At 34.1% G+C, this 16,758-nt stretch overlaps 1 protein-coding gene across 3 annotated transcripts in view; it reads left to right on the top strand.

Moving 5' to 3' along the window:
• The window catches only part of Dync2h1 (dynein cytoplasmic 2 heavy chain 1), a 280,807-nt gene that overhangs the window by 106,758 nt on the left and 157,291 nt on the right, over nt 1-16,758 (top strand). For all 3 annotated transcript variants that reach the window (XM_063256154.1, XM_063256153.1, XM_063256152.1), the window contains 3 exons: nt 815-934; nt 1,335-1,469; nt 3,961-4,104. In XM_063256154.1, coding sequence (XP_063112224.1) covers nt 815-934; nt 1,335-1,469; nt 3,961-4,104 — 399 coding nt within the window. The remainder of the gene's footprint in view (nt 1-814; nt 935-1,334; nt 1,470-3,960; nt 4,105-16,758) is intronic.

The following is a 16,758-nucleotide window of genomic DNA, read 5'->3' as shown; positions in this document are numbered from 1 at the left end:
TATACCAGTGTCATCTTCTATTTTGGATTTCAAAGTTACAATTAGAGCATTTTTGACAGTTTAACAGATTTATTTACTTAATTACTAGTTTTTTTGAGGCAAGGTCTTACGTAGTTTAGAGCAGCCTTGAATACCGTATGTAGTCCAGGCTGGCCTCAAATTTGTGGCTGTCCTCGGCCTCAGCTTCCCAAGTGCTGGGATTACAGGTGTGTGCCGCCATATGTGGTAGCTTAAGAGTTTTAAAAGATAGAATTCATGTACCATACAGTTTGTTGGTTCTAAGTGTATAATATTTTCTTAGTGAAATTGGTGGTAACTGTATGTTTAATGATTTGAGAGACTAATTTTTCAAAGAGACTGTGTTGCTTTACTCTCCCATCAACAATGTAGGAGTGTTTTACTTTTTCTGTATCTTTGTCCATTATTATTATCTGTCTTTTGAATTGTAAATGTTCTCGTTGAAGTGATACCTCATTCCGAGTTCAATGACATATTTTAAGTAATATATCTTTTTATTTTGAATGTGAATACCTATCAATAGGTAATAATGCTATAGTTCAAATATATTTAAGATTAAATATTGCATATTGGCATAATAAATAATATAACTTCTTATAGCTGTCCTATAAAACATTTCAGCTTATTTCCTTCTGTGAGATATAATTGTGAAGGTGTCTCTGTCTAATTAAAAAAATTAAGTGAGGTAACAGTGTTATAAGACTTGTAGTATTTGCTCAAATACAAGGTCTATTCTCATGAATGTTTTATTTTAAAGCCTATTGGTAGAATTAACTTACTTTTTATTTTTTTTAAGCTTTTGGCTTTAACCATTCAGCATGAGAAACCTGATTTAGAGGAACAGAAAACAAAATTATTACAACAGGAAGAAGATAAGAAAATACAATTAGCAAAGCTTGAAGAATCTCTTTTAGAGGTAAAATTAATGCAGTATATTTATTATACAGTATATTTTTCATATTATTTTTCTTTAATATAAAAAATAATATAAATAACAGTATATTTCTTTAAAAATCTACAATATTTTCAAAAAAGTTTTTCCTAAAGGCTTACTAACAGCCTATAATAAAATCTAAACCAAGTAGGTAACTATTTGAGTATAAGATCTTAGCCAGTTATATTTAAGACAAACAATTTTAATTATTATTTTCTTTACTATATATTATATCATTTGATATATAGGAAGGCCAAAAATGTTGAAAATATCCTAAAATAATGTAAGTTTCCGTCATCAAATGGTCATTTTTGATTTCCTTTACTTGCTTATTTTAATATGTTTGTTAATAGTTATGTTATTTTGTAAATCTTTATTCTAGACACTTGCCACATCTCAAGGCAATATTTTGGAGAATAAAGATTTGATTGACTCTCTGAATCAGACCAAAGCAAGTAGTGCACTTATTCAAGACTCACTTAGAGAATCCTACAAACTCCAGATTTCCCTTGATCAGGTAATTATTTATTTCTCCATGATTTTTTTACATCAGGTCTTCCTAAGAGCTTTTGGCAGTATGATAGAAGATAATACGGTGAAGTCTTAGGGGAAAGATGATATCTAAGAAGATGAGAAGGGGAAGGAGGAGGAAGTGACAGTGGTGGCCGCAGTGGCCACTTAAAAGCACTAGAGCCTCAGGTCTGATTCTATTAAGGCTGCTAATATTTTGAGCACATTGAAAATAAAGATTTCTGATCAGTATACCTTAGTAAGTTTTACTGATTTCTTGATGTAATATTATATCAGGTAGAGCTACAATTTATTTTTAACTAAAATTGAAAATGAATGTTAGAAAACCTCTTTGCCATTGTTATAGTCAGCTTTCTATTACTAAAGCAGATACCTGAGATAAACAAACCTGCAAAAGAAGAAAAGTTTGTTTTGATTCAAGATTTGGGCATTTAGGTACATGGTCAGTTGGTCCATTTGTTTTAGGGCAATACCACATCGCCTGTTTGAAGGCACTCTCCCTGTGATACATGATTTTTCACTAGGTCATCCTTCTTAACATTTATAAAGGTTTCACCACTTTCTAATAACACCGTGGTTTGGGGACTAGACCTTTATTTAACATATGACCCTTTGGGGAACATTTCAGATCCAAACTATAATACTATTTTTGGAAAAATTTTAAGAAGTGTTGGAAACACAAATAGGGTTATAAGCCATCATTTGCATTAAAAACATTTTTCTTTTCTGTTGTACTGGATCCCACTAATGTGATGATCTGATTTTCTTGCAAATGACTTTAACTCCTTTTTACTTTATGTTTTTGATATTTCCTTTAGCAAGATTTCAACTTTAAATCAGTATATCTCTTCCACCCATGTATTCAGTGACTATCCTTTGTTCAAAAAATTCAGACAACCAGAAAATTAATGTTACTATGAATTTCCTTGCACTTGACTCGATCTCTCATTGATACAGTATTTTTCAGTTCACCTCCATTCTTAGTAACCGTTCCAACTTTTCCAGGCTTTTCAATCTCTTTTCAAATTTTACTCAATCTGTCTCTAATTTCTTCAATTGGGAAGAGCATGCCCTATTTCCAACATGTTTACCCCACCTTCCCTTCAGTGCTAAACTTTGCATATGTCATGATTATTATTTTCTGCTAAAAGTATTTTAATTTTTTTGCCTTTTCTTATATAACTGTGCTGATGAATGACATACATAATTTTACCATTTTTTTTTACCATCATTGTAATGCCAGTGCTTTGATCATAATAACATGGAGAACCTTCTCAGAGGCCATTAAGGCCATTTGATCCTATGATATTCCCATTGCTCTTATTCTTTACCTTCACTTAAAATGAAAGTCCCTATAATTATTAGTTCTTTTTCTGCTTGCTTTAATCACTTTTAGGTACTTTATTATTATAAAATTCATGTCTGTTAAAGATATCTTCTCTACCTTTAAAAGTGTTCTTATTGGTACCAGTTCTCTCAAATTTGAACTTTCCTCTGCTTCAGGGATAGCCTAGTAGTATTATGCCCTCTTGAGTTATCCAAACTGGTTCTTTTCTCAAATGTAAAATTGTATCATGTATTTTCTGATCCCAACTGTTTAGTACCATATATTTCAGTGGGCGGTGAACTTATGGCATGCGTTATTGTGTTTTTCTTTTAAGTCAAAAGATGTTGAAGTAAGAGTTGTTTTTCTCTGAAGTAAAACCATTGCTAGCATTTTGCATAGATAAGTGGGCTTTGGTTTGCAGATTGGGTACTCATCTCTTAGGTTCACCATCATTGTATATTCTATCTTACTCTTTGTACATTCTACAAAGCATAGAATGTATATACTCATTGTGTATTCTATCTGTACTCTTGGTCCTCATTAAGACCAATTTGATCTATTTTCAGATTTATCTACAAAGGATGGAAAATGCTTTAAAATGTACTACTGGGGGGCCTGAATATTTATACCTGTCCCACTAGTCATGTGTAGAAATTTGTCCCACAATGGGTTGGTATTAAAAATGGTAGGATCTTCTGAAAGTAATTAGGTCATGCATATGAAACCTCCTAAATGGGATTAATGTCTTTGTAAAAGAGGGCTTCAGGAGTTTCTTTTTCTTTTCTGCTGTGTAAGGACACAACAAGAAACAAGACTATAAACCAGAAAGCAGATCTTCATTAGACAACAAACTTTTGATTCCTTAGTGTTTTTGAGTTTTCAGCCTCCAGAAGTGGGAGGAATAAATTTCTGTTTTTAAAGCATAAACAGTTTAGTATACTTTATTGTAGTATCCTGAACAGACTAAAATATATATTGTACTCAGATTAATAAAAATAATTATGTTTTTCTTTTTAGTTACAAATTTTTCAGTTCGTTACTTGATTTGCTGTGTGCTGAGAACCCAGGGCTAGAAATATACGTGGTAGTCTGTAGGTGGCAGTAAAGCACTAGTATGTACTAACTTGTTTCCCACTCCTCCTATAAACAGCAGCGGGATGCCTATCTCCCTCTGGCAGAGAGTGCCAGCAAGATGTACTTCATTATCTCTGACCTGTCCAAAATTAATAACATGTACCGCTTTAGTTTGGCTGCCTTTCTCCGGCTTTTCCAACGAGCTCTGCAAAGCAAACAGGTAAACTACTGGTTTTCCTAAAGCTGAATTAGATCACTTTAGCAGGTATTTACTTTATGATAGTTTCCTGAAAAAACTTACAGAATTATGCTACAGAAGGCTCTGTGTAACCCTTTTAAATTCTATGTAAAAGAAACCAGTTCCTTCATTTTATCATATGTTCCTAACAAACTTCCAATGTGGCAGTTTTTTTGGGTGGAAACAATTTATGTTCCAAGAATAAATTATAAGTCATATGTGATAATTAAACACCCTAGTGATTCATAAAGGTCAAGAATAATGTCTATAATTTCATTACCTTTGATACGGCCTCATTATTTGAGGCAGTAATGTATGTCAAGTATTGTTCTAGATAATGGGACATGGGATGTACTAGCTTAGCAGGATTGTATCCTCAAGCAAGGAAGGATTTACTGAAGGATAACAATTGTTTTAACCAAAAGGTCGTATTATAATTGTATAAAATGAATCAATGAATATATACCTATGTAGTGTTTTTAAGAACTGGTGAGTTGCACCATAGCTTACCTCCTGTGTCCTGTGTGGATATTGTTTGGGTTATCTGTACTGACTGTTGTCACCAACAACTGTGGCATATTAAAATGAGTTTCTTATACTCATGTGATAAATTTTGGTCAGAACATAGCAGGGATGGCTTTGCCTCTCTTTTAGAGTCAGCAGCCTCAACTGGGATGTGTTGATGAAATGAAAAGGGGGTGGGGAGAGGTGCTTGATCTGCTTATTGAGTGCCTGGGATGGAGGGATGTGACCACCAGGATTGCTGACTGCAGTGCTTCCACAGAAGGCTTGACTTTCTCAGAGCACTGAGTAGACGGACCTACACCTTGGAGCACCACGTGTGTATTCCAGTGAATAAAGCAGAAACGGAATCAGCTTTTATAACTAACCTTCACATCAGTGTCATTTCTGATGTCTTGCATTAACTAAAATAGTCATAGATCTTATTTTCCAGATTCAGCAGGATTAGGAAATGGACTTCACTTGATGGAATGAATGTCACTGAATTTTGCAGTTATATTTTAAAATAGCTGTAGACATATATGTTCTTTCCCCCTTATGCTTTACTTCTCCAGTTGTTTTCCTAAATTTCTATGTTTGGGCAGTAGCCTGGAACAAAAATGCGTATATATAATTCTTTGTCAAAGGCCTAATAGTTATACTTCAGAAATATATCGTGTTGGTTTATTAAACTGATTCAATGACTTTTTCCATTTACATCTCAACAACTGATAATAACACCTTTAGTAACTGTTGTTTTAAGTGATTAAAAAGTATTTTATTGATTTTGCAAATCTTTGTAAAATGTAAATATTATATGTAAGATAAGTAAATATATTATTTGATGTTTTTATTTTTTGGTTAATGTTGTATCCTTTTTCTTTTGTGCTTTTAATATTTAAAATTTTTATTAGTGTGTTTGCAGTACATGTTTACATTTCTTGTATGCAGTTGATACATGTACATAGACATGAATTCCATTTTAAATTTTTTTCTCTCTTCCATCCCCACTCTGCATCTTTTAGTCTCCTTCCCATTTTAGAAAGAGCTATTGTCCTACTACCTAAAAATGGAGTTTTAAGAAGTCCTTATGTATGAAGACTTTAAGCCTTTGTCATGTGTTGCAAATGTTGTCTGTTTGCCTTTTTACTTTATTTCAAATTTGTTAAACTAATTTCATTGAAATTTTTATTTATTTGCATTTGGTATAATACTAATACAATCTTTAAAACTTTTCTGGAAAAAACCCCACATTTTCCCTTTAGTTAAATTGTGAGGAAAAGTTTCGTACTCAAATAAGGGTACTTACATATCTTTTGCTGAGGAGAGGCTCTTCATTCAGTAAATATTTACTGTATTCTCACTGTGTGCCACATATTCTTGAAGATATATGGCAGACAACAGAGTTTAAAAACCTTTGTTTTCATATTTGGCTTAATATTTTTTATCAGTGAATTATTTTATAAATCCATTAATTGATACTAAATATCACCTAGAGTGTTTGTTTGTTTTACTAATTTCTCTTCTACCAATGTATATCATTTGATGTTGTTCCTACATTCAGATTTCAAATAAGATTGTACATAATGAAGAATTTGTTCTTTGGAGATTAGTTTCTTTCTTTTTTTAAAAAAATATTTTATTTAAAAGGAAAAAGAAAAAAAAAAGCAGAACAAAACAAAACAGTGTAAGGGTACAAGTAATTCAGAACTACAGAAAAGCAAAAAAAACAAAGAACAGTATGCTATCACCAGTTAATAGATTACTCGCTATCATCTTAGAAACGGTGTTTCTTGTCACAGGATCAAAGCACACAAAGCGAACATTCAAACAGTGAGACTGTAAGCAGTTGTGTTCAGTAATCCAATCCAAACTATTAATATGGTCTTCTATGCAACACACCTAAACACCTTTGCTGTTGTATCCTCCAGGGCACTTTTCTTTCCCTCTCTTTATTACAACACAATTTACACATTTTGGGCTTTACTGCTCCCTTAGATCTTATTACTTTTTTTTTGTAAGAGAATAAAATCAAGCATGATAAAACAAAGCTGTCAGTCAAAACCAAGGATAGACATAGCACATGACGTAAAAACAGAGTACAAGGTTATCAGCAATGGTTACCATAATGCCTCTTGTATCCTTAAGACGAATTGTCTATCTCTTTAGGTATTATAGAGTTAAATATAACAGTAGAGAACAAGACCAATAAAACCTAAACTTTGTAAGTCTTACAGCACCTCAAAAGAGGATAATAGTCAAACCAGAATGGGCATCATAGTGAATCTTATTGCCTTTATAGTAGTTGCCTGTACTCTGATACTTGATACTTTCATACAGAGCAGAATAGAGTCTAATCAGTCAAAACAAGATAACAGGGGTATTACAGGACTTCAAGTTGATAGGAAATCAAAAAAGTTACTATAATATATCCTGCTAGATTTTTGATTTTTCCCCTTAGTTTAAAAAAGGAATTTAAAAAATTAAATAATTTTTTAATTAATAAGGGAGAGGATGAGATAAAAGGGGGCATAACAACATAACAATACAGGTTAAAGCATGACACTTTCAGCAACCTAGTGCTTCACCACCAAATAACCCGACTTAATAGTAGTTACCATAGTGTCTTTTTCTTTGAAATATTTGAATATAACTTCATATGCTATAGCAACAAACATATCAAGACTGTGTAACACCATTCAAGTGGATGAAAGCATTGTAGAGTATTTAGAACCAGCTAACAGAAAAAAAATGATCAATGGTTTCTATATTATCTCTTTGCCTATAACAATTTTTGTTTATACTACCGCATACGATAAAATCCAGCAAGTTACAAAATGATAAAATCAATGGAGACAGAAGAGCCATAGTTTGGTGCGGCTTTAAGACAAGATGGTATTAAATCAGCACTAGCTATTATGATGTCTTATTTTGTTCAGAGTAGCTATTCATTGCACAGGCCATAATATCAAACAGCCCAGAATAAAGCCATTCCAATTAATGAGTGAAAATTTTATAAGGCTTCAAGGCCACATAATGGGGAATCATGGTTATCACGTCCTTTTATATATTTGAATTATTTCCTACACTAGGGAAACTATTGGTGTTCACAGATGCGAGTTTGATTTAGTTCACTTATGAGTATGGTTCCAAGCTGCGCCCATTTATTGATAAATACCTCAATGTGATCCTTCTTTATAGCTGAGTAGTACTCCATTGTATAGAAATACCACAGCTTTTTTATCCATTCCTCAATTGATGGACATTTGGGTTGTTTCCAAGATCTGGCAATTACAAATTGTGCTGCTATAAACATAGGTGCACATATATCACTGTGGTATGATGCTTTCAGTTCTTCTGGGAAGATGCCTAGAAGTGGAATAGCTGGAACAAATGGGACTTCCAATCCCAGCTTTTTGAGAAATCTCCAGACTGACCTCCACAAAGGTTGTACCAGTCTACACTCCCACCAACAGTGTAGGAGGGTTCCTTTTTCCCCACAGCCTCTCCAGCACTTGTTGTTGGTTTTCTTGATCCTGGCCATCCTTTCAGGAGTGAGATGAAATCTCAGTGTGGTTTTAATTTGCATTTCCCTAATAACCAATGATGATGAACATTTTTTCATGTATTTATTTGCCATTTGTATTTCTTCCTCTGAGAAGTGTGTACTCATCTCAGATGCCCATTTTTGGATTGGGTCTTTGAATTTTGGGGGTCTGATTTTTTTTAATTCTTTATATGTTTTAGACAAAAGTCCTTTGTCTGAGGGGGCGTTCACTAAGATCTTTTCCCAATTTGTGGGTTTTCTTTTCACTATGCTGGAGATTTTTTTTTGACTTACAGAAACTTTTTAATAAGAGGTGGTCCCAGTTACTGATTCTGGAAAGTATTTCCCATGCAGTTTGAGACCTGTTCATGAATTCTCTACCTACCCCTATGTCTTCAAGGTTTCTACCTAATTTGTCTTCCAATAGACTTAGTGTTTATGTTTTAATATTCAGATCTTTGATCCATTTAGATTTTAATTTAGTACATGGTGATAGGCTTGGGTCGAGTTTTAGTTTTCGGCAAATGTAGAGCCAGTTTTTCCAACACCATTTATTAAAAAGACTGTCGTTTTTCCAGTGAACCTGCGTGGCTCCTTTATCAAAGATAAGGTGGTTGAATGTGTTTGTAGTTGTGGTTGTATCTTCTAATCTATTCCATTGATCGTCTGCTCTGTTTTAATTCCAGTACCATGTTGATTTTACTACTGTTGCTTTGTAGTATAACTTCAAGTCAGGGATTGTGATGCCTCCTGCCTTGCCTTTGTTGCTTAGAATTGCCTTTGATATTCTAGGTCTCTTCTGGTTCCAGATGAACCTTAGGAGTGATTTTTCTAGATCTATAACGTATGTTGATGGTATTTTTATTGGGATTGCATTGAATCTGTATAACAGTTTTGGGAGAATGGCCATTTTCACAATGTTTATTCTTCCTATCCATGAACATGGGATGTCTTTCCATTTTCTGAGATCATCTTCAATTTCTTCCTTCAGTGTATTATAATTTTCCCTGTATAGGTCTTTCACTTCTTTCTTAAGAGTAATTCCTAAATATTTCATTTTTTTGCTTGCTAGTGTGAAGAGTGTGGCTTCTCTTATTTCTCGCTCTGTGATTTTGTTAGTGTGTAAGAATGCTATTGATTTCTGAGTATTGATTTTGTACACAGCTACATTACTGAATTTATTTATTATATCTAAGAGTCTTTCAATGGAGTTTAGGGGGTCTTCTATGTAGAGTATCATGTCATCTGCAAATAATGACAATTTAACTTCTTCTTTTCCTATCTTTACCCCTTTAATTTTTCTCTCTTGTCTAATTGCTCTGGCTGGTACTTCCAGTACTATATTAAATAGGAGAGGTGATAAAGGACATCCTTGTCTTGTGCCTGATTTTAAAGTAAAGGCTTTCAATTTTTGGCCATTTAGTATGATACTGGCTGTTGGTTTGTCATAGACAGCCTTTATTATATTGAGGTAAAGACCATCTATTCCAATTTTCTGTAAAGTTCTTATCATGAATGAATGTTGGACCTTATCGAAGACTTTTTCTGCATCTAGGGAAATGATCATGTGATTCTTACTTTTGGCTTTATTGATATGGTGGATTACATTTATTGATTTACGTATGTTTAACCATCCCTGCATGCCTGGGATTCATCCCACTTGGTCATGGTGTATAATCTTCTTGATGATTTGCTGGATCCTATTTGCCAATATTTTCTTAAGGATTTTTGCATCTGTGTCTATTAAGTCCATTTGTTCACAGGTGCAATTCAGTTCTTTTATTTCTTTGTTGATTTTCTGTTTGGTTGATCTGTCCATTGGTGTCAATGGTGTGTTAAGATCTCCTGTCAGAATTGTGTTACTTCCGATTTGGTTTTTCATTTCTGTTAGTACTTGTTTTATATAACTGGGTGCTCTGCAGTTTGGTGCATATATATTTAAGATAGTTATTTCTTTCTCTTGGAGTTTTCCCCTAACGAGTATGTAGTGACCTTGTTTATCCTTTCTAATCATTATTGGCTTGAAGTTGACTTTGTCTGCAAAGAGAATAGCTACCCCTGCTTTTTTTTTTGGGGGTTCCTGTTGCATGGAGTGTTGTTTTCCATCCTTTGACTTTGAGTCTGTGAGTATGCTTTTGAGTTAGGTGGGTTTCTTGTAGACAGCATATGGTTGGATTTTGTTTCTTGATCCATTCTGCCAGTCTGTTTCTTTTAATTGGTGTATTGAGACCATTTACATTAATAGTAAGAACTGTTATACATTGGTTTATTGTTGACATTATCTTTCTGCTGTTGCATGTTTATCTTTCTGCTCTGTTCAAAGTCTGCTTTGTTTAGTGGTTTTTTCCTAAATGTATCTAGGCTGTCTTCCAGTATTCTTTGCAGGGTAGGCGTGGTGATCATGAAGTTTTTCAGCTGATCTTTGTCATGGAAGTATCTTATTTCTCCATCAAATTTGAAGGACAGTTTTGCAGGGTACATCAGCCTAGGTTGGAAATCATTTTCCTTTAGGATCTGAAATACATCACTCCATGCTCTTCTTGACTTTATTGTTTGTGCTGAGAAGTCTGCTGTAATTCTGATAGATTTTCCTTTATAGGTGATCTGTCTTTTCTCTCTGACAGCCTTTAATATTTTATTCTTTTGTTCAATTTCTGAGATGGTCATTATTAAATGTCTGGGTGTAGATTTATTTTGGTTGTGACTATTTGGAGATCTATATGCTTCATTGATCTTTTTTTTTTTTTTTTTTTTTTTTTTTATTTAAGAGGAAAAAGAGAAAAACACAAAACAAACCAAAGCGGCGTAAGGGTACACGCAATACAGAACTACAAAACAAAACAAAACAAAACAAAACAAAACAAAACAAAACAAAACAACATAACAGTAAGAAATCACCTGCTAGTAGATTACACACTATCTTCTTGAAAATAGTTCCTCAAATCACAGTATCAAAGAACACAAGGTGGACATTCAAACAGGGAGACTGCAAACAGCTGTGTTCAATGTTCCAAAAACATTGATAAAGTCAGCTATTTAACACCCCCAAACACACTTGCTGTTATATCCGTTAGAGCTCTTTTTCTTTTTTTTTTTTCCCCCTCTCTTTTTTACAACAAAATTTACACATCTTGGATTTTATTACTCCTTAGTGCTTATTACTTTCTTGGGGCGGGGGGAAGAATACAGTCAAATATGGCAAAACAAAGCTGTCAGTCAATACCAAGGATAGACATAGCACATGGTGTAGAACAGAGTACAAGTTTATCAACAATAGTTATCAACGTTGTCCCTTGTTTCCTTATAAAGAATTGTCTATCTTATTAGATATTATAAAGTTGGACAAAACAGTAGAGAACAAGACCAATAAAACTTAGGCATTGTAAACATTACAGGACTTCCAAAGAAGACAATAGTCAAACCAGAATGAGTATCTTAGTGAATCTTATTGTCTTCAAAGTAGTTGCCTATGTCTTCAAACTTGATACTATCATATAGAATGGAACAGAGTCTAATCAGTCAAAACAAGATCGTGGGAGTACTACAGGACTTCAAAACAAGTTAATAGGAAATCGAAAAGAGTTACTATTTATATATCCTAATTTTTTTGAATTTTTTCTTTAATTAAGACAAACATAAGAAGTCACTAAATAATTTTTTTTTGAAACAATAAGGGGGAGATTGAGATAAAACAGGACATAACAATATAACAATAGAGGTCACAGCATGACTGTTTCAACAACCTAGTACTTCACCACCTTATAACCTGACTTAATAGTAGTTACCATAGTGTCTTTTTCCTTGAAATATTTGGATAAAACTTCATATACTCTAGCTTCAAATATTTTCATATCAAGAAGCCCAGAATAAAGCCTTTCTAATTAATGAGTGAAAACTTTATAAGGCTTCAAGGCCACCTAATGGGGAATCATGATTACCACATATTTTTATATATTTGAATCATTATTTACATTAGGGAAACTATTCGGTATTCACACATGTGAGATTGATTTATTTCACTAATGAGTATGGTCTCAAGCTGCGCCCATTTATTGATAAATATCTCAATGTGATCCTTCTTTATAGCTGAATAATACTCCATTGTATAGAAATACCACAACTTTTTTATCCATTCCTCAGTTGATGGGCACTTGGGTTGTTTCCAAGATCTGGCGATTACAAATTGTGCTGCTATAAACATAGGTGCACATATATCACTGTGGTATGATGCTTTCAGTTCTTCTGGGAATATGCCTAGAAGTGGAATAGCTGGAATAAATGGGATTTCCAGTCCCAACTTTTTGAGAAATCTCCAGACAGATCTCCACAAAGGCTGTACCAGTCTACACTCCCACCAGCAGTGCAGGAGAGTTCCTTTTTCCCCACAGCCTCTCCAGCATTTGTCGTTGTTGGTTTTCTTGATCCTGGCCATTCTTTCAGGAGTGAGATGGTATCTCAGTGTGGTTTTAATTTGCATTTCTCTAATGACCAATGATGATGAGCATTTTTTCATGTATTTATTTGCCATTTGCATTTCTTCATCTGAGAATTGCATATTCATCTCAGATGCCCGTCTTTGGATTGGATCTTTGAATTTAGGAGGTCTGAGTTTCTTTAATTCTTTATATGTTTTAGACAAGAGGCCCTTGTCTGAGAGAGAGTTCACTAAAATCTTTTCCCAGTTTGTGGGTTTTCTTTTCACTATGCTGGAGATTTCTTTTGACATGCAGAAACTTTTTAATAAGAAGTGGTCCCAGTTATTGATTCTGGGAAGTATTTCCCGTGCGGTTTGAGTCCTGTTCATGAATTCTTTACCTACTCCTATGTCTCCAAGGTTTCTACCTATTTTGTCTTCCAATAGATTTAGTGTTTCTGTTTTAATATTCAGATCTTTGACCCATTTAGATTTTAATTTAGTACATGGTGATAGACATGGGTCTAGCTTTAGTTTTCGGCAAATGGAGAGCCAGTTTTTCCAGCACCATTTATTAAAGAGACTGTCGTTCTTCCAGTGAACCTGCTTGGCTCCTTTATCAAAAATAAGGTGGTTGAGTGTGTTCGTAGTTGTGGTTGTATCTTCTAATCTATTCCACTGATCTTCAGCTCTGTTTTGATTCCAATACCATGTTGATTTTACTACTGTTGCTTTGTAGTATAACTTCAAGTCAGGGATTGTGATGCCTCCTGCTTTGTCTTTGCTGCTTAGAATTGCCTTTGCGATTCTAGGTCTCTTCTGGTTCCAGATGAAATTTAGGAGTGATTTCTCTAGATCTATAAGGTATGTTGATGGTATTTCTATTGGGATTGCACTGAATCTGTATAACAGTTTTGGGAGAATGGCCATTTTCACAATGTTTGTTCTTCCTGTCCATAAGCAAGGGATGTCTTTCCATTTTCTGAGATCATCTTCAATTTCCTTTTTCAGTATATTATAATTTTCACTGTATAAGTCTTTCACTTCTTTCGTAAGAGTAATTCCTAAATATTTCATTTTTTTGCTTGCTAATGTGAATAGTCCAGTTTCTCTTATTTCCCTCTCTGTAATTTTGTTGTTCGTGTATAGGAATGCTATTGATTTCTGAGTATTGATTTTGTATCCAGCCACATTACTGAATTTATTTATTGAATCTAAGAGTATTTCAATGGAGTTTAGGGGGTCTTCTATGTAGAGTATCATGTCATCTGCAAACAATGATAATTTAACTTCTTCTTTTCCTATCTTTACCCCTTTTATTTCTCTTTCTTGCCTAATTGCTCTGGCTAGTACTTCCAGTACTATATTAAATAGGAGTGGTGATAAAGGACATCCTTGTGTTGTACCCGATTTTAAAGTAAAGGCTTTCAATTTTTGGCCATTTAGTATGATGCTGGCTGTTGGTTTGTCATAAATGGCCTTTATTATATTGAGGTAAAGACCATTTATTCCAATTTTCTGTAAAGTTCTTATCATGAATAAGTGTTGGACCTTATCGAAGGCTTTTTCTGCATCTATAGAGATGATCATGTGATTCTTATTTTTGGCTTTATTGATATGGTGGATTACATTTATTGATTTGCGTATGTTGAACCATCCCTGCATTCCTGGGATGAATCCCACTTGGTCATGGTGTATAATCTTCTTGATGATTTGCTGGATCCTATTTGCCAATATTTTATTGAGGATTTTTGCATCTGTGTTCATTAGGGAGATTGGTCTATAGTTCTCTTTTATAGTTGGGTCTTTCTCAGGTTTTGGTACTAGAGTAATATTTGCTTCCAGGAATGACTTAGGAAGGATTGCTTCCCTTTCAATTTCATTGAATAGTTTGAGGAGTGTCGGCATTAGGTCTTCTTTATATTTCTTGTAGAATTCTGCAGTGAATCCATCTGGGCCTGGGCTCTTCTTGGTGGGCAAGGACCCAATTACATTCTCAATTTCATTAGCAGAGATTGGGTTATTCAACAGTTTTATATCCTCTTGATCTAGCTTTGGTACTTCATATGCTTCTAAGAATCTGTCTATTTCTTCTGTGTTATCAAACTTTTGAGAGTAGAGGTTTTCGAAATAGGTGTTGATGATCCTCTGTATTTCTATTGGTTCTGTAGTGATTTCTCCTTTTTCATTTCTTATTGCATGAATTTGAGCTTTTTCTTTCCTTTTTTTAATAAGGTTGGCTAGGGGCTTATCGATTTTATTTATTCTTTCAAAGAACCAACTCTTTGATTCGTTGATTCTTTGGATTGTTTTCTTAGTCTCTATTGCATTGATTTCTGCTCTGATTTTTATAATTTCCTCTCTTCTTTTGGCTTTGGGCTTGACTTGCTCTTCTTTTTCTAGCTGTTTGAGGTGTAGCATCAAGTTATTTATTTGTATTCGTTCTGTTTTCCTGATGTGGGAACTCAGTGCAATAAATTTTCCTCTCAGAACGGCTTTCATTGCATCCCACAGATTCCGGTAAGTTGTATCTGCATTTTCATTTTCTTTTAGGTATTGTTTAATTTCTTCTGTGACCCACTGATTACTCAAGAGTGTGTTATTTAGTTTCCATGTGTTTGCGGAATTTTTGCAGTATCCTTTGTCATTAATTTCTAATTTCAGAGCGCTATGATCCGATAATATGCAAGGGATGATTTCAACTCTTTTGCATTTGCTTAAATATGTTCTGTGAGCTAATATATGGTCTATTTTAGAAAATGATCCATGTACTGCTGAGAAGAATGTTTATTCTGATGTTGTTGGGTGGAACATTCTGTATATGTCTATCAAACCCATTTGTTCACAGGTGTGATTCAGTTCTGTTATTTCTTTGCTCATTTTCTGTCTGGTTGATCTGTCCCTTGGTGTCAGTGGTGTATTAAGGTCTCCTGTTACAATTGTGTTACTGATAATTTGAGTTTTCATTTCTGTTAATAATTGTTTTATATAACTGGGTGCTCTGGAGTTTGGTGCGTATATATTTAAGATAGTTATCTCTTCCTCTTGGAGTTTTCCCCTTACGAGTATGTAGTGACCTTCTTTGTCCTTTATGGTCACTGTTGGTTTAAAGTTCACGTTGTCTGCAAACAGAATGGCTACTCCTGCCTTTTTTTGGATTCCTGCTGCATGAAGAATTGTTTTCCATCCTTTGACTTTCAGTCTGTGAGTATCTTTCTGGGTTAGATGGGTTTCCTGTAAACAGCATATGGTTGGATTTTGTTTCTTGATCCATTCTGCTAGTCTGTTTCTTTTGATTGGTGCATTGAGACCATTTACATTAATGGTTATTACTGTTAAATGCTGGTTAATTGTAGGAATTTTATCTCTCTGCTGTTGCATCTTTATCTTTCTGTTCTGTTTAATTATTTGCTTTGCTTAGTGGTTTTTTCCTTTGTGTATCTAAACTGTCTTTCAATATTTTTTGCAGGGTTGGTTTGGTGTTCATGAAGTTCTTCAGCTGTTCTTTGTCATGGAAGTATCGTATTGCACCATCTATTTTGAATGATAGTTTTGCAGGATATGTCAGTCTTGGTTGGAAATCATTTCGCTTTAGGATCTGGAATACTTCACTCCATGCTCTTCTTGACTTTATCGTTTGTGCTGAGAAGTCTGCTGTGATTCTGATAGGTTTTCCTTTATAAGTGATCTGTCTTTTCTCTCTGACAGCTTTTAATAATCTATTCTTGTGTTGGATCTCTGGGATGGTGATTATTATATGTCTGGGTGTAGTTTTATTTTGGTTATGACTGTTTGGAGTTCTGTATGCTTCACTGATCCTGATGTCAGTTTCTGATCTCATGCTTGGGAAATTTTCAGCTATTACTTCTCTAAATATCCTCCTGACATCCTTCATGTTGTCTCCCTCTCTTTCATTAATCCCTATCATTCTTATGTTATTCTTCTTTGCATCGTCTTGCAGTTGTTGAATTGTTGTTTCCTGGTTCCTTGTTATTTTCAAAAGATCTTTCCTTTCCTGTTCACTAGCTGCAATCCTGTCTTCAAGGTCTGAAATTCTATCTTCACTTTCATTAAGGCGGTTTTTACAACTTTCAGTGGAGTTTTTTATTTCCTGTATATCTCTGTGCATCTGCATTATGTATTCTGTTTGTTTCTTATATTGCTCATCTAGGGA

This window comes from Cavia porcellus, unplaced genomic scaffold (assembly GCF_034190915.1).
Source record: "Cavia porcellus strain 051 isolate PalLab524CR breed Dunkin Hartley unplaced genomic scaffold, mCavPor4.1 scaffold_9, whole genome shotgun sequence".
NCBI lineage: Eukaryota > Metazoa > Chordata > Mammalia > Rodentia > Caviidae > Cavia > Cavia porcellus.
Note: the sequence above shows the minus strand (reverse complement) of the source record. Positions and strands in the feature narration are given on the sequence as shown.